The following is a 22362-nucleotide window of genomic DNA, read 5'->3' as shown; positions in this document are numbered from 1 at the left end:
GCTTAGCTGTCATGTTCTTGAAGCTGCTGATCTGAGAACTCACGGACTGAAGACAGCATGTACCCTACTCTGAGGTGGTCACCACCTCCAGGGTCTGCAAACTTGATTTCATGTTAACTCCAGACCTCTCTGTCCCATGAGCAACATTCTGAACAGCCCCATCAGGACCCTCAACCATCAATCAGGTCATAAGATCCGGGCAACATTCTCCTTCCTTTTGTTAGTCTTATGAGTTGTTTTCGCGTTTGGGATTTTTTTTTTTTTTTTTTTTTTTTAACATTTGATATTGCATGAACAGAGATGGCTACAATTTTTTTATTCGGAGTGTTCTATTGATGCAATGTTTTTATTTTTCAGCTGACCATCTGCCTCTTGAGAGAGAGAAGTGGGCATCCTTCCTTTAAATTCAGGAACCATTGTTGTTTTATTTAACTCTTTTTCTGTTATCTGCATCCCTTATAAGAGTTGTTTTGGGTTTGGGATTCTGTTTTGGAAAAAAAAAAAAAATCCAGTTAGCCAGTTCTGTTTTATGTATTGGTTATTCAAACTTAGTTTGGTATCAAAATTATGCCAGTTTTAAGTTCAAGGGGAAATTTAAGTGAAGTTTAAGTCACAGAATTCTGGTTAAGAATCTGTCATCTCAGATACAACCAAAAGATCCCTCTGCTGTCACTGGGGTTATGACCTACAAGTCTTAATCATGTTTAAAATGTGCCAGTGTTGGGTAGAGGACTTTTCTGCCTCTGGGACTCACTTTATACTTTAAGGTACCTTAAAATAACTTTCTGGCCCATCCCTGCCTTTCTATGTACTGTGAACCTCCGCTTTACCTTGTTTCCAAAGTTTTTTGTGTCCCAGACCATGGGAACAAACCCCAACAAACTATAAAGCTGTCCCAGACAATCGCTTCAATACAATGGTTCTGATCACATTGTCTTCTCAGTTACCCAGGTGGCTTTCTCTACCATGTCTGTGGAAAAAAGTTTGCTAGAATTCACTTAAAGTACACCCAACCTGCAAACACACACTTCTGCCAGTTGAGGCTGTATGCTGACCCAATTGTGAAGGGCTGGAGAGATGGAAGGGCTAGATTACTTTATTAGCAGTCACCTATTAGGGGCACTTTTCCTAATCAAGGGACAACTTCTAAAGTCATTTCTGTTCTAGAGCACGAACATGCATTTAAGTTACCTTATAATTTCATTACTTATCTATATCTAGTCTTTGCTTATTTCCGTCACTTTTCAGCCCCATGTTAGGAGGACCATGAAAATACTATTGGTGGCACGGGTTGCCCTTGGGAGTGTTCTCCTCCATTTAAGAATGGTAACACGTGCTTCTGTGGTGAAATGAAACAACAGTCCCTACCTCTTAAATCATTTGAATCATTTGCTTCTTGGAAAGAGGTTTCTTTAGAGCAATTGGATGAGCACACTGGTGAGAGGCTTTCTTAGAAAGATACTGTAATTAAATGCAATAAAGTCAAATTCATCTGAGCCATTAAATGATCAAAATATAAATGTCAAGAGCCATCCCCTCCATATTACATTATAATCTGTAAACATATAAATCTGCTAGTGATGTCACCAGTGGTTTGGGGGTGGAAGGGTAGGTGGCAACTCCTTAACTGATACCAGAGCATGACCTATCAGTTTTGTAAGTTAAACACAAACACCCTATTATGTGGAACCATGTACGTACTAAGAACAGTAATGAGATTTATTTTTAATATTTTGATATGAATTTAACCCTATCAGTCATGTTAAAAATGAATTCTGCATCAGCTGGTAAAGACCTTTTTTTGAGCAATATTTAAAAATCCAAGCAGGTAGTTTTTTTTTTTTTTTTTTTTAAAGTAGAGAAATGTACAGTCTATTGTTGCTATTCCCTTTTTTCTCCCATTTTGGCCAGGTTAGAGGAAACGTGGGGGAACAAGTTATTACAATAGGTTAGCTTCTGTTCAGTGACCTAGGGAAAGTTGACCAGATGCCACCGGTCAAGTGTGCTGTCCTCTCCATTGATTTGGAGTTTTACTTCAGGTGGTTCCTTTTCTCAGGTGTTGAAAAAACTGATAGGTTCTCAAGTTCTCCTGGCTGACCAGTGAAGAGATGTGAAACCATCCCAGGACTAATTATCAATAATAAAAATCATTTGCTTATCCCTAGCTAGATTGTCGAAAAGAAAAGCAAGAACTGAGCCAACTGAACGGATTTCCATTGGTAATGGGCTTTTTATTTTTCATTTGGTCTTTTTAAAAATATTACTTGATTTCAGATACAGATTGCCTTCTTGCTTGCTACAAGTGTAGTCTAGATGGTCTACTTGAGATTGGCGCATGTATAAAGGAGAGATCTTCCGAATCAGTATTTGCTGAGCTGGAGCGGAAAAAAATTAACTCATCTTCCCAATATGCTAGGCCAAACTCCCCCCCCCCCCCCCCCCAGCCAATCCACTGTATCTACCAAATGAAACTTCCTTCTTAGTTATTGATGGGTTTTTGCCTATTGGCCTAGCTTGTAAGTAAACCGTTCTGGATGTCTGAAAAACTACAGAACCTTCACTGTATTTCAATGCTGTTTCTACACCAAACCTTTTGCTTTGCAGATGACTGTCCTTTCCACCCTGGAGACAGTGGTATCAGTGTGGATCCCTTTGAAGATCCTTGCACTTGAGTTCTTGAGACCATGGCATTTAGTCCTTGTGACTGGTACCATCTGGCTTTCAGATCAGTCTCTAGCAAGTAGCTGAAACCCCCTTGCCTATCGAAGGGATTTAATGTGTTGATTTGAAAAGACTAATTGTAGTTTTGCATAGTTGCACTACAAGAAGAAAAGATGAATTGTGAGCCTAGATATCAACTCACCTCCCTTCCCAATCTTCCTAACCTGACAAATAGCTATACAGAAATGAGATCTCTTGGCTGTCAGTGGAATAGTGTTGAAGCACAAATGAAGATCTAACATCTGCCTCAAATCAGTTACTTGCTGTGCTGTGAGTTGAATGGCACTTTGGTCCATGTAGAAACTTTCAAAATTACAGCACCTAGATCAGAGGAGGCAGAGGCTATTATAATGAGGCTGGTCCCTGTCCCACATTTAAAACAAACAAAAACCCAAAAGTGTGTATGGGGTAGTGCAGAATAATAATTGTTCAAAGAGTCCAACTTAACCATGCCTTCTCTGCCCAATGCTCTTAGAACTGTGAAGGCGCCATTCTAGCACTCCTGCCCTTTATTCACATCCATCCACCCACCTTCCCCACCCTGTCCCTCTCTCTCTTTACAAACACTTTATTCTCTATACTGTACCAGGCCTACATTAGATGCTGGGAATGTAGCCAAACACTATGAATTGCACTTGTCTCTGTATATCTTATGAACACAGCAAGTTTTTGGAGCAAAAGGTAAGCCCTTTCAATGCTAAATTGCTTAAAGACATTGTATTCTGAAAAGCAAAAGCCCTCTCCCCCACCTTGCCCAGATTGCTTTTCATTGATTGCTTAAGGTTGCCCTTCAGTCTGGAGTGTCCTCTTTCCTAACAAAATAAGCTGTTTCTGAGAAATGAGAAACCAGTTCACCGGGCCTATACTTTTCTACTACTCTGCTGTTGTGTAACACATTAAGATCAACAATTCTGGCATTTGATAGGCTATGAAGATTGTACTTTATAGTCAAGACAAAGGGAGAGGTTTTTCCCAGTTCACCCTTAACTCAGAAGCTCCTGGAAACTAAAAATGAATTGTGAGCGCTGCCCAAATTTCTCTGGTAAGATATTCTTGGTTACCTCTTATTACACTTTCCAATAATAAAGGGCTTGCAAGACAGAGGTCTCTATCCTACACCTGGGTCTTAGGCATATTGGTACATCATAGAAACCATAAACTCATGGTGAGTGAAAGCTTTAATTCCTTGATGCAATCTATGCTATATAAGCATGTACTTCATCTTTTCTGTCTTAATGAATTTGGTCAAATCAACTCAAAGCTTGCTGGACTCAAATCCAGCAAGGTTTGGGGGTTGGCTATTTTCAAGTATTCTCAATCGCATTTCTAGGTTATTTTGCAGGACTAGACAACTCACAAAAATTATGATTAGTTTTGTAAAACTGGTTTTGTTTCTGTCGTCACAATCTGCTCCATACCATGGCAGATCTTGGGCATTTCCCCTCAGTCCCAGATACATACACAGGTCTCCTGTGCTTAAATGTGAATTTATAACTGCAAATGATGTTAATGTTTAACAAGAGACAAGTGTTCAACTCCTCACTCTCCTACAGTCAGCCCAAGTGACTCAATTTCTCCCAGATACTTAAAAAGATGTTTTATTTTCCTGGAGGCACCACCTAGTGGCCAAAGCTCAAAACATTTAATAACAGGAAGAGGAGACATTCTATTAACAATTTAAAGGCTAATTTCAAGAATTTTGGAGGTTTCAGAAGTAATTACATTAGACAACACTTTGTGTTATCAAATATAAAGGGCAAAGGTTTGAGTTAGAAATTGAACCTTATTAAAAATTCTTAGCTATGTGGCATAATTCTCTAACCCTCAACTTGCTAATGCAGACCAGGGGTAGGAGTTTTCAGGATGGTTGTGAGACCATCTGGCATAGTATCTTCCCTTTCCACCTGAAAATGTACAAACTACCTTTAGGACAAAGACAAGCTCCTTACCATGTTGGCCTAGCATCAGCAGTCACATTAAGTGAAAGGCCAGTGTTGCTCTGGGCAGTAATGTTCAAGCACGACTTACTTTCTTATTTCAGGAACTCCAGAATGAGTAAATTAGGAAGCTTGAAAATCCAGGTATGTAAGAGTACAGTGGACACACATATGTTGTTTCTAACAGAAGAAAATAAATACTATCTGGGGGACAGACACCAATGTCTTAATTCCAACAGTGGAGATGTTAAGCTCCGTCTAATCAGCTCAACTGAGTGAAGAGCTATGCTCTAGCTTCCTTCAAACCAAAGGCAGTGTCAGCAACACTTGAGGCAAATTGGTTTTACCTTTTTACTGGCATTTGGGAACACTCCCCATTCCCAGCCTTCCCCCTCCCCCACACTAATACATCATCTGTGGAAAAAACATTCAATTCTCCACAGATAACTTTATACTCTCAAATTGAACAAAAAATAGCTTCTTCGCTATAGTCTGAATTTCAAGAGGTAGAGCATTCACTTTAACTTTTTCTGTTAAATGAAAGATTGGATAATTTATACCTATTTATTCCCTTGCCTTTGTGGAGGTTTCATGGAATGATAGGCTTTCTAACCACGTGGAGATACCAATTACCCATAAAACTCAAGTTTTCAAATACTGAAAGAATAATTTGTGATGGGATGCCAAGATTTAAGACAAGTAACTCGGGACAGAGTAATGAGCAGGAACATCTTCAATGAAAAACTCCATGCTGTTCAAGAATATTGTGCTTTTTCTGTCTCGATCCATGAGGTCAGGCTCCTCAGAGCCAAGAACCCATGGTAGCTCAGGTCTCTGGAACAGTGAACTGAAAAGTGAACTAAGTACCTTCATTTAATTGAACTATGGGCTAAATAGCTTTGAAGCATGAAAGCTGGCAGCCCAACCATCCCAACTCAGTTTCCCAGAAGAACTACCATGTTCTGGGGCACCTGGGTGGCTCAGTCAGTTAAGTGTTTGACTTTGGCTCAGTTTATGATCTCTCGATTCATGAGTTCGAGCCCCACGTTGGGCTCTGTGCTGACGGCTCAGAGCCTGTAGCCTGCTTTGAATTCTGTGTCTCTCTCTCTGCTGTCCTGCTTGTGTGCACTCTCTCTCCAAAATATTTTTAAAAACACTTTTTTTTAGAAACAATACTATGTTCCAAAATGACTTACCAGTTTTTGGTAAGATTAGAAAACCTCAAAGTCAACTAATTAAAATCTTATTGCCCTCTTATATTCAATCTGTAGTGGCTGGACTAGAAATATTCTAATGTTAGACTCAGTTTCATCCCTAGCTTGAACATCTGTTAAATGGAGGTAGGGGGGGATTAAGTGCCATTTATTTAACAGAAATGGTGAACATGTGTAGTTGTAAATTTCTTAGAGCTTCCCAATGCAGGAGAATTAAGTAACAGACCAGATGAAAATTAGGGTGTGATTTTTAAAAATGTGTATCTACAAAGCCAATCTCTTGCTATCTTCACCCATAAACAGTTCATGTTTTTAAAACTTCCCTCCCACTGCCTGTACTTACACGGAAGTAAAAGTTTCCCATTTGAATGGATTGCAAGGTTGTGCAGGCAGTCAAACCTTAGTAATTTCAAAGAAGTGGTGACCTAAGAATACTCTTGCTCTGCTAAACAGAACGAAACCAGTGGGCTAAAAATGATGTCATCCAGACATGGGTGCTCTCACAAACCATTCCATCAAATGAAAATTTACTATTTGGAAGGTAAGAAAAAGAGATAATAGAAAAATTCTTTACGTCAAAACCTACATTCCTCAGTCACATTTAAATCCTGTTTTATTTTCTGTGAGCATATATTTGGGACTTTTATCCCAATACCAGTGTCTAAGCAATCAGGAACTTGTACCTCTTCACAAGCAGAAAAAAAGTTAAAGATACAAAGGTTAAGGACAACTTTTATTGCTACCAGAGGCTTTTTATCATCAGCACATGGTTCTGACTGCAATACCTTCTTCAGACTGAACAGGGAGCTGAGGATCCAGAAGTCATTAAGAGAAATACAGGGAGGGTGAATAACTTCCATCAAGAAAATCCTAATAGCTTAACATAAATCTAGGGCACTGAATTCAGTTATTACATGTTATAGACCCAAATCATAGAGCTGCCCTGACATCTAGACAGTCTCTCCTACTGATTACAAATGAAAACTGATCAGTTACCAAAAAAAAAAAACACAACAAAAAAAACACTTTAGTTGTTACATGTTTCTTTGGTGAGCACCTGGATACATTAACTTTATCACAAATTCTTTTATATAAATTTCAAAAATGCTTTCAACAAATCTAACCATATCCTAATTACATGCCACTTTTAAGCTTCAATTTAAGAAAAACAAAAATAAAAACAATAATTTTGTTTCCAGACTCCAGGAATTGAAATAAGAAACACAAAATCAATGTGGTAATGTCAGTCCTTTTTCTATTACCACTTCTCATTCATATGGGGCAATTTTAAAGTACCCTTTTGGGATTAATTTGAATCATGGATCAAACATGGCTGTCACACTGAAATGAATTTATTCACTAAATTGCTAAAAAATAATTTTGAGGGTTTCCTAATCAGTGGAAGTCAGGCTATAGATCAACATGCATAAAGTTCATTTAGTATTCAATAAACAAGCAAGCAAAAATGAAAATTAAATCAGGATGCTGGTGACAGTGTGCTAGCTATGAATTTTGGAACTTAAAACACTTGAATATAAATTTTTGACATGGGGTCAATCTCCATTACATCTTAGCAGAGAAAAGAATGGAACTGACAAATACTAAAAAAATTTAACTTAAAAAAAATTTGATCTTTTTTGAAGTTTCTAACTTTTTTGGTCTTTAAATGCTTAAATAATGTTGATTATAATTTGCTACCCAAGTAAATGGGTTTTTTTTCTGGCTCACTTCAAATCGGCCTGGTAAGGTATATAACTTTATAGAACCTTTCCTGGTTTTCCATGTTCTTAATTCCCAGAGTAGTCTACCTTAGTTTGCACTTGAAGGTAACACTTGAAGCTACATGACAGAAACTGGCTGCAAAGGTGGACAAGGAGAAGCATGTCCCTCTTGCCTTGACAGATCAGTGCCACAAACAGAACCCACACTTTCTGAAGCATTATCTTCATTATAGAGCCGTTTGATTCCATCATAGAAGTCATCCACTTCCATTTCCTCTACTTTGCGTTTAGCAGAGGTATGCTTGCACCCACTGGCAGCTGGGAGATGATGGTAGAAGGCTGCTGCACCTCTGACTGGCACTTCTGGTTTGCTGTTGTCCTTGGAGAAATCTAAATCTGGGCCTGGGACAGAGGAGGGATGTAATCTGAACACTCCTTTGTCACAGGTCACCAGGGTGTGCTTGAGGGGACGGTAGACATAAACGGAATTTAGAGGCAGGGAAGACTGCAGAGAAGAAAGGTGATGTGCCACAAGCTCCCGACAGTGGATCAGCTGGGAGCTAGCCATCTGGGCCAGGAAGAAAAAAAACAAAGGTTGATCATTTAATTAATATGCTGGCAGCTTTTCCTCACTGCGCCCTCTGTCCTCCCCAGCTTTGTCTCTCCCCACATCTTCTACTTGAAATTCAGCTATTCCTCCAGTCTACCCATCATCTTCTTAGGGATTATGACCAAATCTGTACTTCTAATGGAAGTCTCTTTGGAACTTTAATTCTGTAACTGCAATTATATGCAACATCTTCATGAAAACAGAAACTATTCTCTTTTGTTCACTGTGTATATGCAATGTCCACTCTTGTCCAGTGTATTCCTCTTGTCTACAGGGCCCTTCACTCCACCCTCTGCCACTTCCAATCTCTTCATGAGGACCAAGGAACAGATAAACACAAAACTCATTAAAAATTTAAGGAAAAAACCAGAGGCACAAAAAAATTTAAGTAAGGGATGGGGAAGATCATCTAGCTAAGAATTTAGAACAATTTAAGTATTTTGTTCTTATTTTTATTTTTTTTTTTAATTTTTTTTTCCAACGTTTATTTATTTTTGGGACAGAGAGAGACAGAGCATGAACAGGGGAGGGGCAGAGAGAGAGGGAGACACAGAATCGGAAACAGGCTCCAGGCTCTGAGCCATCAGCCCAGAGCCTGACGCGGGGCTCGAACTCACAGACCGGGAGACCGTGACCTGGCTGAAGTCGGACGCTTAACCGACTGCGCCACCCAGGCGCCCCAAGTATTTTGTTTTTAAAACAGCAAATGAGAACTTTTGACAAATTATATTTTCGTAGAAATTAGCAGGCTTGACAACTTTAAGAAGAAATGTTTTTAATTTGGGGTTTGACTAATTTCTTCTTAACCTTCAGGATAGTTCAGGTATCCTTTCTGAAGCTACCCTTAACTCCTCTTGCCACCACACACCCAAATTCCAGGGCCATCTATATCTATTTCAACCTGTCATTACACACCACATCGTATTAAAATAATCCATTAAACATTTACTTTTTCCATTACAGACTATAAGCCCCCAAAAGGCAGCCATTGTATCATATTCATTTCTATTCCCAAACTTTCTTTTCTAGCACAGTGACTATAATAGGAGGCTTTCAAGGAGTCCAATTAGTCTCTCTGTTCTCCTTTCCCTGTAATTATAGCTCTAGTTAAAATAGTCTTCCTCTAGGCAACATACATTTCTTCCCCTATTCAATTTTTTTAGCGGCACCCCAATGCCTACCAGAAATAAGCTAACCTCTTTAGCTTGGTATAAAGGCTCTCTACAATCTGACCCCAACCCTCTTTTTCAGTCTTATTCCCTGATTTATCCCAATTTCTGCCAAACAGGCCTGCTTTCTCTATTCTGTGTAAATCTTGCCCTTTCTTACTTTATCCTTGCTCATCCTGTTTCTACCTGTTAAAACTGGATTACCAATTCCATCCAGACCTGCTAACTGCCACCACCTCCAGGAAGCCTATTTAAACTATTAACTATCGGGGTCACTTTCTAGTCTTGTGTATTTTTACAAGTATTTTTGGACATTTCTTAACCACATCTTATTTATACCTATATAACCTGCAGTACACAGCATAACTATGTGAGATACCAGAGAGAAAATAAAGTAATATGGTCTGCGATAACAGAAACATATTTGGTCACAATACTATTTTTATCTGTAAGGATATTATTTGTTATGCAGGAAAGCATCAGTGGAAAGAAGAAATCAACAGCAGGTGTTATCACAGTACAAATGTTAAAATGCCTAAAACTGTCAGAAATAATACATGAAAATGACCACTTTTAATATCTACCGTTTTGTTCACTAAATTTTTTCCTAGTTTAAAAGACACTAGGTAACACCTTAAGGGCAAAATACTATTAACTAGTCTTAGAATTTCTTTTCTTCCCTTAAAAGAATTTATAATACTTAAAGATAGTCCCCAACTATTAAGCTTACAACCATAGGCTAGGGCTTATCATGTCTCAGGGATGCAGAACAAGCTGAGTCATGCTAAGAACAGTGGAACAAAAAACACAGAAGAGGAATGGGGCTTTAAAAGTTCTTTAAAGAAAGAGGTACCCTAGCCAATGCTTCAAGAAGCCCACAAAAGAGTGGTAACAGAAATGAAAGGCACAAATTGGGAAGTGAAAAAAGGGCTAGAGTATAATACTGTTCTTTAGCAAATGACTAATGCTCAGGGGCCCACAAAAGTATCATAAATACTCTAATGCCTTGGCCATGGGGCATAATACCACAGCAGAATCCTGAAAAGTAGAGTTCATATAGATGCTACTGGTTTGAAAAAAGACATGTATTTCAAGTAAAAGGAAGACTATGCCACTATAATCTTTCTCTGTGAAAAAATTAATAGATTTTAATAGAACGTTACACAGTTGACCCTTGAACAACATGGGGCAGTTATGGGCACCAACCCCCGAAGTTGAAAATCTGCATCTAACTTTCAACTCCCCAAAACTTTATTAACAGCCTACTGTTGACCAGAAGCCTTACCAATAACATAAATAGTTGATAACCACATATTTTGGGTATGCATTATACACTTACAATAAAGATGGAGAAAAGAAAATGTTAAGGAAATCGTAAGACATATTTATAAAAGCATACTGTAAAAAAATCCATTTATAACTGGACCCATGCAGTTCAAACCTGTGTTGTTCAAGAGTCAACTGTATTTTAGAAAATGACAGAGCCAGAAAGACATTATTCAAACCAATACCATCTATATGAACTCTATTTCATCCAACTAAATCCTTTTTCCAAAATAACCTATCAAAAGAAATTCCTTCTAATTTACTACCTGAATTTGTTCTACTTAAGAGTATGACCCTTGCTGAGATCCAGTGGAGGAAACAAAACAAGCACATAAACTGGAATTACTACAACTTCATACACCAGACAAGTCCTCTAATGAAACTGTTTTAAAGTGAACTCATTCAAATTGTAGGATGTTAAGAGAACATCTATTGTTGTTTTTCATGACTACGTTCACAGACTTCAAATACGGTAAACATTTTTAAGTATCGCTTGCTAAGGAAACAAACACAACTGTAATGTAGCTCACCAAGGAAGGTGGGGCAATTATAGGGCAGACATCCAGATGGGAAAGGGGCGAAGAATACCATCACATAAATGATAGGTTCTGAAGGACCCATGTTTGGTGGACAGCATGAAGGACTGAAAACATCTGCTGCAGCAGTCTGATCTTAGGCACCTTAAAGAAGAACTGGGAGATCCTGGTGAGGAAGGCCTGCTTCTTTAATTCCCTACTCTAGTTAAAAAAAAAAAAAAAAAAATTTATTTTTTATTTATTATTTTTTTTTTTTTTTTTGAGAGAGAGAGAGAGAGAGAGAGAGAGAGAGGGAGACACAGAATCTGAAGCAGGCTCCAGGGCCTGAGCTGTCAGCACAGAGCCTGACACCAGGCTCCAACCCACAAATCACAAGATCATGACCAGGGCTAAAAGCTGGACCCTCAACCAACTTAGCCACCCAGGCACCACATAACTCCCTCCTCTAGTTTTAAACTACTGGAGAGAACATCAACTGTGACTACTGCTTGGCTAGGGACTAGGAAGACCACCACACTCTTTCAGCAAAGTTAACATCCTGAGATTCTCAAAGGTGGGCCACATCAGTCAGAAAGAGGAAGATGTGAGTACAGCTACAGAAGTAGGGCAATGAAAAAAGGGGTAAGAGAAAGAGGTTTGGCCATCTCAAAATGGCGACCAACATGTAGCTAAGAGGCAGGGGTGGTCAACTAGGAGAGAACTGGGAGGTCAACTAGGCTTGCCTTTCAAACCAGGGAAACTTTGTCTGAATTCCAGAGGGAACAAAGGCAGAGCCAGTGACAGTGGCTCCCGCACAGCATGAGGTATTTAGGATAAAAATCAGCAGTCCTCTCAAACCAGGATACTGGGAAACATGTTATAAGTAATTCTGGCATGGTCTCACCAATACTCCACAAAAATTTCCTATACTAGACCCAAGAATCCAGGAGGAATATTTATTTGAACACATCTAATTACAAAGATGTTAGACCTCGTATTCCTACCTAAACACAAATGAACTGAGCAAACATAGCACTGAGCCTTCAAGAATCCAGATCCACCAGGTTTAGGCCACATATGTTGGCTATCAGTCCCAGCTGGTTTTAGAGAACTGTTAAGACCAAGTACCAAAATCTCAAGTGCTGTGACATTGTTTTTATCTTCTCCATTAGAATTTGAATACTACACGGGGCAGAACCTTTTGTTTTTTTACAACTACTGTATTCCCAGTGCCTAGATCACAGATTTTCCAGTAAAAGTTTGTGGAATATAACTATTTATGTATGTATAAGAAAATTAAACACTGGTTTTCAAACTATATCCAAACAATATGCAGAAGGGAAGGGGCCATGTTCAGACTCTGCATCCAACAGGTGTCTGCCCCAAATACATATTACAAAGAAATACTTTCCTACCTTACATTCTGGGATTGTGTGTGTACAAGATTTTACTGGAGTCAAGGGAAGGATTCCAGTTCTAAAAGAAATTCTGAAAACCACTGAACTAAATCTTTAAGGTTTGTATGGACAAAGCATTGGTCCTTTACTAAGTAGTCCTGTGGGTCTCTGAGAAAGTACCAAGTACCCTGAACTGCAGATTTAAAATAAAGGAGTTGAATGGAATTTCTAAGAAGATCCCTTCAAATTCCAAGAATTCCAAGTCTATAATACTACTTCAGTAAAAAAGGAACAAGTTTCAATGAACATTTTCTTAACACAAAACACCAGAAGACTTATGAAAGAGAATAAGCGTATTTTCCAATGTTTTTTAGAAACAAACTCTCAAAGCTACAAAATACATACGCTATTTATAACATTCTTATTATTTATGCTTCAAAGTCCGTCCTTTCTTTGTGACAGTAACAGTTCATATAACAACTTTTCCTGTACTAGCTTTGGGAATTAGCACAGAGATCAAGTCAGAGCATTTAAAGATGTCATTTGTCCCAATAAAAAAATGAAAAATGAAATGTAGAGGTTTTCTATTAATGTCCCATACCCCACTTCCATAGTCTAATGTAAATGACTAACATTCAACTTCACTTTCCAATACAATAGATAAGCAAAGTAAATTTCCTGTACCACACTATTCTCTTCTATGATTTGTGATAGTTTCTAAAAATTCTCACTAAATATCAACTATCTCCTAGAATCTACTTTCACTATAGCATTCATTTCAATGGAAAGAAATACTTTTCAATTATAACAATCTAAGGTACGCTAGAAGAATTTATCTCAGGGTGCCTGGGTGGCTCAATCGGTTAAGCGTCCGACTTCAGCTCAGGTCACGATCTCATAAGTTCATGGTTCGAGCCCCATGTCGGGCTCTGTGCTGACAAACAGCTCAGGGCCTGGAGCCTGCTGCAGATTCTGTGTCTCCCTCTCTCTCTGTCCCTCCCCTGCTCACGCTCTGTCTCTGTCTCTCTCTCTCTCAAAAATAAACAAACGTTAAAAAAAAAAAAAAAAAAATTGAAGAAAAAAAAATTTCTCTCCTGTAAAGGAGAAACAGCCTGTGTTTCTAACTAACATCATATGCCTATCTATCCCAGGGATATAGAACAAGCTGACCCATGCTAAAAACTAAACAAAAGAGGAATGGGCCTCTAGCTAATATACTGTGTTGATCACCAACCTTTTATGAAAAGACCCTCAATCCTTCTCTGCTCACAGACTAGGGCCTAAAATTTTCAGAGCTAAGAGGTAGCACTGAGGTATTTCTATGTCTGCTAACTTCTACAGTTCATATCTATGACATCAATTATAAGCATCTTACAAAACGCCAAATTCAAGTATTATTCTCATTTTTCTTTAATAGTATTCTAAGTTTTATTAGTTCAATAACTGAAGCTCTTTGCTAAGACGAGTTTTATTATAAAATATAATTACTTTAGCTCAGATTTTAAGTCTCTTCTCTAAATAAAATCCAATAAAATATATCAGAATAACTACCAAATAAGAATAAATAAGGACATATAAAGGGAAAGTGAATTCATAAGTCTTTTATGGACTCAGTTGGCAGAGGAGTATGGTTTGCAGATCTAAACTTTACGTTCTATTGGGTGACATAAGATTATTCAAAGCATTTGCTAACATATAGTACCATTACTAACTACCCATTTGAGAATTTTCTCCATTAAAACTCTTACATTTTATATAGATAGTTGACAAAAAATTTAACTGGCCTGTAAAATTTTATACCAATTTGCAGATAGAAGTGATTGACTAATTTTAGGCAATAATAGGAACTACCAGGACAAAACCTCTTTCAGAAAGTTAGCTTCTACTTGACAATGTCTAGTACAAATACTTCACTTTCTAGTCAATTATTTGCTTGTCTAAAAAGCAAACTTCTTGCCATTTATGTTTTTGATTTTTACAAAATAAGCGAAGTATAGAAGTACTATGGTGAAACAAATATAGCTAAGAAGGTTCTTCGTACAAAACTAAAGGACAATATATTATAGAGAATCTTATTAATTTGTCAAGATTCTTAAAAATTTAAGTAACTTAGAAGGGTTGAAAAGAAGCAAAAAAAAAAAGACTAAGCTTTACAAGAGAAGAAAGTTCACCTAGCCCGTAAGTTTGAAGTGTGTATTACTTTACTCTTGTCTCCTCTTAAAAGCAGTTTGCCATTATAAGATTAGAAATGTCTCTTAGTTTTATAGTCATCTAGCAACCCTACGTATCCCAATGAGAGATGAACTTAAAATGAACACTTAATTTGATTGGCACCTACCTGTGCTTTCTGAAGCAGTTCAATTGTAAGAGGAAGCCAATCAGGAATAAGTTTCTCCATTTCCAAACTAACCATGGCCAGAGCAAGCATGGATCCTTTGAATTGCAGAAGTTGGTTGCAGGCCATACAATGAAGGAGTTGCTTGGTAAGGACTGCCAAATGTTGAGATGGGCTCAGTTTGGGCAAACTGAAAAGTAACTGAGGCCTAGCTGACACTGCAATGGCATGGAACTGAAAAGAAATCGTAAGAACATCATACTAGTTTTATTTTAAGTTTTAGGTAAATTATGCACAGAAACTGATATAACCTCAGGTATTACTCAATTGCTTAAGTCTGTAGTTTTAGTTTCATGTAATTTGACATATATGTTAATTTCCCAGTTTTCCTTGGTTATCTATAATTTTTCTTTTCCTAAAAATCACAACAACAACAAAAAAAATGAGTGGGCAATCTACTTTCTAGGTTACTAAAACAAGACTACATATTCAAATAAAAATCTGAGAGAATCAGGTATACTTACAATGTGAAGAAAATCCAATGGCGTAGCTGTGTGAAGATCCCAATTCAACTTATCCAGAATAATTCTCTCCATCCTCAGAATTTCAGATGAAGAACATCCACAGAAACTGTCTCTTGCCAACACCTTTAATACTGGAATTCTCTGTCAAAAGCAAAGAGGAACACGGCAGGGCAAGAGGACAGAAAAAAATAAGCTAATTTTCAATTTTTGTTCAGATAAATAGAAAGCAAGCTAATAAATGGAGAGAAATTTTCAAGGAAAAGACATAACTAATCTTTAAAGGAAAATATTTACCTCATCCTCCTCAACAGTCTTGGCAGCTAGGAAAAAACAGCTGATTGCAATACAACTCAAGTATTTTGGGTGGGCCTAAAATTTTGAAGAGGAGAAAAAAGCAACTTCAGTGATTTTTCAAAAAGTTGTAAGAGTTTGTTAAAAAAAAAAACAAACAAACAAAACTAGATATACAGGTGAGACAGTATGCACAAAATTCTAGGAATAATTAATCTGATTCCCACCCATTGTTTTCTAAGACCAGGACCAACTTTTTTAACTTCACAACCCTAGCCATATTATATTCTATGAAAATACTATACTACATTGCTAGAAATTCAACCAATGCTAGTTAGCTAAAGTTAAATTTCTATCCAGCAAAAAAGAATTTAATTTTAGAAGACAATTTTTTATTTAATAAAGTTCCAAAAATTAACTCTTTGTACATGTGTGTATTTTTTGAGCTAATTTTAATCTTACTCTCTTTACCTGTCACGTCAGTAATATTAACATACTAGATGTTAGGAGAATTAAACCAAAGAATATTAAAAAAAGACTATAAACACATTCCAAATGCTTTAAAAATTATAGGTTGGCAGATGAATAGAAATTTTCTAATTAAGTGTCCACAAAAACAAGTGTGTATTGTGTGTGTGTATACATACATATATACATATTCATATATTCATATGTATATGCATCATATACATATATACATATACATATATTCAAGTTCCATAAGAAAGGTTCCTAAATACATACAGAATCAATTAGTAGGGGGGAAATCTTTCTAAAGGGTTTAACACACATAGGAGGGTTTGAATTTGCCTGTTTTCCTGATCTATGACAAGGTAGGCCTACTTTCTATCTTATTGGTAGTATAAGAGTTTGCCAACCCAGCATCAGAATACAGTTTCAAATAACCAGGACAATTAAGTCCAATTATACTGAATGACATAGAAGTTATGTAACATAAATAAGCCCTGTTTTGACATTTATTTTATACTCAAATATTACATTCCTGTGAAATTATGGAAATCTTCAGGTAACCTGATGCAGCTTTGATTAACTTATTTAATAAACACACCAGTGACCACTTCCTTAAAGTGGCATACTGTCTAGAACCTTCTAGTCCTCTGCCTACATGAAAAATAACAGCTGGTTCAAAACTATCAACATTTTTAGATAATCATTAATATTAATCAGAATATTATGATTTAGAAAGCACTTCCAAAAATATTGTCATGTCTATTATGTCTCAGCAGTTAAGGGACATCACACAAGCGATATAGGAAGTGAAGGCAGATCTTGTAGCTAAGACCATTTTCCAGGCTCCCTTATCTCCCCAAGTATACAACAGACCAAATCCTTGAGGTAATCAGAGTTCACTACAAAGAAGAGCCCAATAGTTAACAACTTTAGGTTAGGTAATGCAACCCTTAAATCAAGGGCACCAATAAATTTTATAATAAAAAGAATCCCAATAGCAAGTGTGATTTTTTTTTTTTTTTTTTAAAGAAACAGTAGTTCTCACTCCTGGATGTACACATCAGAATCATCTGTGCAGTTTGTTTTGTTTCTTTAAATACAGACATCCAGATATCACCAACTAGAGATTCAGATTCAGAAGCTAAATAGGGCTCAGGGTTCATACTTGTTTAAAAAATTTAAGTTTATTTAAGTAATCTCTACACCCAAAGTAGGGCTCAAACTCATAACCCCAAGATCAAGAGCTGCACACTCTTCCAACTGAGCCAGCCAGGTGCCCCATCAGGGTCCATACTTTTCAAGAGCTACGTAGCATTTTCTTCTGCACAGCTAGGATTGAGGCTCCATTCATTGCTGCAGCCTTGTATGGTCTGCTTTTATTTAAAACATGAATACATATTTCAACACAGATTAACCATCTAAGAGAATCTTATGCTAATAATATGACAGGACCCATTAAATAAGAAACATGAAAATAATGACATTATACTTGGCAACATTCTCTCACTGATCCAGAAACTCCCCCAAATTTGTTTAAAATGTTCAATAATAAGGTAAGAACCTTTTCTGTGACAGAAGCTACAATAAGATTATTAATAATTTGTGAAGAACATAAAAATCAAGAAAGGACACTATCTTTCTCTGTAAGGGAGGTTAGCTATAGTAGGGGGAATGTGAGGGGGGGACTTGATACAGAGATAAAAGTAGACATCTCAGATTACCTACATTTCAGGCAATTAGTATCATTATAATTAAAAATTCTTTAAGTCTCTTAAGAGTACAAGTGTGAAACTTTATAAAAAGGTAACTGAGTGGCCATCCAAATTCTTCCACTGGCTTCTATTTTTTATAACAAAGAGTACAGCATCCCCGACACTGAATTCGTAGTTTCCCCAGCTTACATATTCCTAGGCATACAAATGACAACAAATGATTTACTCTTCTACTTTTTCATGCCTTGCCATTAAATGAATGCTGTATTTCTGATTTAAATCAATTGAGGGCCTACTATGACAAATTTCACATAATATAGCCAATGATATATTACACCAACAGGGACAATATAAACTTCTTTATGTATTTTTGTATGCTGTCATTCAACAAAAATATAACAAACTTATTTTATGTTGTTCATCTTGTTATACTCCAAATGTATGCCTCTAGAATGTATTTATATATTTTCAAAACACTACACAATATGGATATTCAATAAATAAAGAAAAAAATGTGCAATAGGCTTATACTTTTCTAGTCTAGTTCACTGTCCACTTCTAGTACACCAATGTGTTAAAAGACAACGCTCTGCTGATATACGGTATTTAAAATCAGGAAATCAAAAATTTCACAGGTTAAGTATAAGTTATGAATACTTGTAGCAAAAAGAAAATTACAGAATTAGAAATATTTCCAAAAATTTAAAGCAATGGCAAAAAACATCATGTCTTAATAGGCACATATACCATTTCCAGGAAGGTTTTCCACTCTTTTTCACTTTCCAGAATGTTTACTAATTGCCCCTGGTTTAGCATATAAACCCTCAAACAAGAGGTTGTGTTTAACTGTATCCGAAAATATTTACCTTTACAGTAGCTAAAAACCTGTCCAAAAGACTGCTAGCCAAAGCAAATGTTTCTGGGTAAAGGTTGAATTGGTACTTGAGTTTGGCCAGCCACTGAATCACTTCATCTCTCTGGGATGGAGAAACATTCTATAAGGGAACAAGTAAAAGAGAAAGAGAAAAAAAAAAAAAAAAAAAAAAAAAAAAAAAGAGAGAGAGAGAGAGAACAAGTGAAGTTCCAAGTTACCATCAAGAATGAATTCTCTCTTATAAAAGGTTAGCAAATGCAATGGAATACATTTAGATGTTAAAAATGTTAACTTTACTCAAAATCTATCAAGCTTGAGATGAATGAAGATAAAATGTTATTTACTGATCATAGCATTTATTATCAATATCCACCAGTCTCTTTTTCTTTATTAAATAATCTTCATTATGTCATTTCACCATACACTTATACTTCAATTAATCTAAGGTGTTCAGGGAATATATAAGACTTTAAAAGTTTAGGTATCACTATTATCAACTGATAGTAACTTTGGAATTAAGTTTCCCAATTCTAGAGAATAAGAAAATACAGGGAATTTCTTTCTAAGGCAGCAAATAGCCATTAAGCCATCTTAGGAAATACAAATGGAGTATGGTAATAGGATAATAGCCCATTAAAATTAAAACTAAAATCAACAAGAATAAATGAAAGATACCAGTGACAACAAATTAATTACAAATTTAAAGATCACAGAAGAATACTGAAGAGAAAATCACCTGAATTAATTTACCAATGGAGATATTACTATCAAACATATAATGTTAATGCTTCCTATATATTATTTTAAACTGCTTTATAGGCTTAATTTTTAGATGGTATACACTTTAAAGTAATTATTATTTAGATAACTTTACCCTTGAGTTTTGCAGGCCCCACAAAAAAAATAAATAAAACCTAATACTTATAATAAACGAAATAGATCTGTAAGTACTACTTCTGCCAGGTAAACACAACAAAGTACAGAAATGACTGTGATTAGTGGAAAAAAGTATTTTTAGTAAGTGAGGGTTCCAGACAAGTAAAGGTTTAATCCTTAACCCAGATTATAAAGCACTGCAGCCTTTATAATCATAACCATTTTAGATGGAAAGCTTTTAAAATATATTATTTATCTAATTCCTTAGAAAGAGAGGTCATAGCTTAAACCTTTTTCCTGATTACTCTGGGTCAATTTTATGAAATTAATTCTTATAGCACAGAAAGATACATTAAGAGCTATTAAAACATGGAGGGCTGGGGTGCCTGGGTGGCTGAGTCAGTTGAGCGTCTGACTTCGGCTCAGGTCATGATCTTGGCAGTTTGTGAATTTGAGCCCCACTTCGGGCTCTGTGGTAACAGCTCAGAGCCTGGAGCCTGCTTTGGATTCTGTGTCGCCTCCTCTGTCTGCCCCTCCTATGCTCATGCTCTGTCTCTCTCTGTCTCTCAATAATAAATAAACATTAAAAAAAAAAATTTTTTTTTAAAAACATGGAGGGCTGTATATCTTAACAACTTTATCTCCTCCAAGTTTAAGTTGGAATTTCTCTCTCTCCCTCCTCCTGGCTTTCTTTAGTCTTGTGAGAAATACACGACTTGGTGCTCATTAAAATCTCTGCCATTGAACTGGCTAGCCAATTTCTCATTTTTTTTTCCAACTTCTCTGTCACTTTTCACTTTGGCACAACATAGTAAAGTGTTTCTTAGTGTGGGTCAAACCAACTAATCACACTTATTTTCATTTTTACATCTAACTCTAAACCCAGTTTTAACTGGTATTTTAGAAGATTAACTGCCATATCTACCTTCTGGTCAACTCCTTTTGTCAATAAAGAATGACCCTAGAATACTACACAAGAAATATGGACAAGAAAATGAGATAAAAATGGTTTACAACCTCTCATGTTAACATCTCACCACCAAACTGGTGTTGAGACTATGACCAATAATCTGAAAACATCTGACAATCAAAACATTTAATTCAGTTCATATTAATAAACATTTAGTGTCTATGATATGACAGGTCCTGGGAATACAATGATGAATAAAAAAACTTCCTATTTAAACTCTGAAACTTAAAGTCTCATGGTGAGGCAAACTTAAGAAAATATCAATCTACTATGATTAGCGTAAAAGAGAGGTATGTACGAGGCACTAAGGGAGCATACTGTTAGGGCACTTGGTCCTGTGTGGAGGTAGAATGAAAGCTTCTTATAAGAGACAACAACACATCTGCATCTTAAAAGTGAGGAAACAATATGATCATTTTAAAGGCACGAAAAGAGCTGTTTTTTTAAGCCTGTGAACTTTACTCTGAAGCACAGGAATGATGTTAACGCAGAGGAAATAACCTATTGTTAAGCTCTTCTGACTTACAAATTAAATCAAGGTGGGTGAAAAAGACTGCTAGAAACAGATACTCTGAGAATCAGTGGTATAATGCCACTGATCAAAAAGAAACATAAGGCAGTTCATGAAACTGAAGCTATGGGCTTGACAGGTTCTGGGTGCATAGAGTAGCAAGGGAATTTATATCCTGCACAGACTATTGTCCAACATGACAGAGGAAACTGGAGTTAGGCTATTAGAACCAGGAGCTTCAATTCTCTCTCAAAGAGTCTCAAAAAGGTGGCAAAACATTATCATCTGGAGCTGTAGCTTCTTGAGAAAGGCGAGAGGAAGCAGACACAGCCTGACAGCTAGGCCCTGAGTCAAAAAGCAGTTAGCATAGTCACTGGTTATAATATATCATTTTCCACAGAGCCCTCAGGTGCTACTTTAAGAACTAGTTCCGGTCTAGGGGTTCCCTGAGAGCCAAATGAAGGCAGTCACGATACTTGTATATGGAAAGACTTAAGCATTCAAGAGAAATTAAATTCCTACCAAGATGAGCTTTTATCTAAAATGCCAAAACAGAAAAGTAATGTTAAGCAAGCCATCCAAACAAATCAATGACATGGAAATACATGCATGCAAGGAGAAACAGATGGTGACAGAATCTGATGGAACTGGGGAGGTTTTAGGGAGGTGAAAGAACAATGATCTAGAGTATCAATGAAAGAACAAAGGCACCATTAATTCCACCCTCAGCTCAGACATCTACACAATGGGGATAGAGGAGAAAAAGATCCCTAACTCATAAATTATATTACATAGTGTGTTTATTTGGTATTTTTGACATTAAACAGATAACACAAACATAACTGTAAGAAGTGCCACAAAAGATGAACATAATGTGCTATAAGATTATGTAACATAGAGAACATGGTTATATAGATTTCATATCGTAGCTATAAAACTAAATGTAGAAACAGAATGCAAAAGGCACTTAAAATATTAGTTTTGTTCTTTCCACTTCTAAAAATACCTGATGCTCTAGTGATGCCAGAAAAAATTTACAAAATATTACATATAATTTTTAAACCAAGTATAATACAACTAGTTATAAAAGAGATCATAACAGGATCTTTAGACTTTACATCTTATATTAAAATTTGGGAACAGAGCCAAGAAAGCATTCCTGCATGGCTAGTATTAATATCACTAGTC

The 22362-nt window shown here is 36.5% G+C and overlaps 2 protein-coding genes across 3 annotated transcripts in view; one reads left to right on the top strand and one right to left on the bottom strand.

The window, feature by feature from the left end:
* SEPTIN11 (septin 11) overlaps window positions 1–6902 on the top strand; it is a 94805-nt gene extending 87903 nt beyond the window's left edge. Inside the window, exon 10 of the mRNA XM_006931045.4 lies at window positions 358–6902. Coding sequence (XP_006931107.1) covers window positions 358–361 — 4 coding nt within the window. The 3' untranslated portion in view covers window positions 362–6902. The remainder of the gene's footprint in view (window positions 1–357) is intronic.
* The window catches only part of CCNI (cyclin I), a 35856-nt gene continuing 20086 nt past the window's right edge, over window positions 6593–22362 (bottom strand). For both annotated transcript variants that reach the window (XM_045056181.1, XM_003985264.6), the window contains 5 exons: window positions 18810–18938; window positions 15764–15838; window positions 15470–15610; window positions 14949–15179; window positions 6593–8161 (listed from right to left, as the gene is read on the bottom strand). In XM_045056181.1, the coding sequence (XP_044912116.1) occupies window positions 7712–8161; window positions 14949–15179; window positions 15470–15610; window positions 15764–15838; window positions 18810–18938 (1026 nt within the window). In that variant the 3' untranslated portion in view covers window positions 6593–7711. The remainder of the gene's footprint in view (window positions 8162–14948; window positions 15180–15469; window positions 15611–15763; window positions 15839–18809; window positions 18939–22362) is intronic.

The sequence above is a fragment of the Felis catus genome, chromosome B1, assembly GCF_018350175.1.
Source record: "Felis catus isolate Fca126 chromosome B1, F.catus_Fca126_mat1.0, whole genome shotgun sequence".
NCBI lineage: Eukaryota > Metazoa > Chordata > Mammalia > Carnivora > Felidae > Felis > Felis catus.
This window is presented reverse-complemented; position numbering and strand designations above follow the sequence as displayed.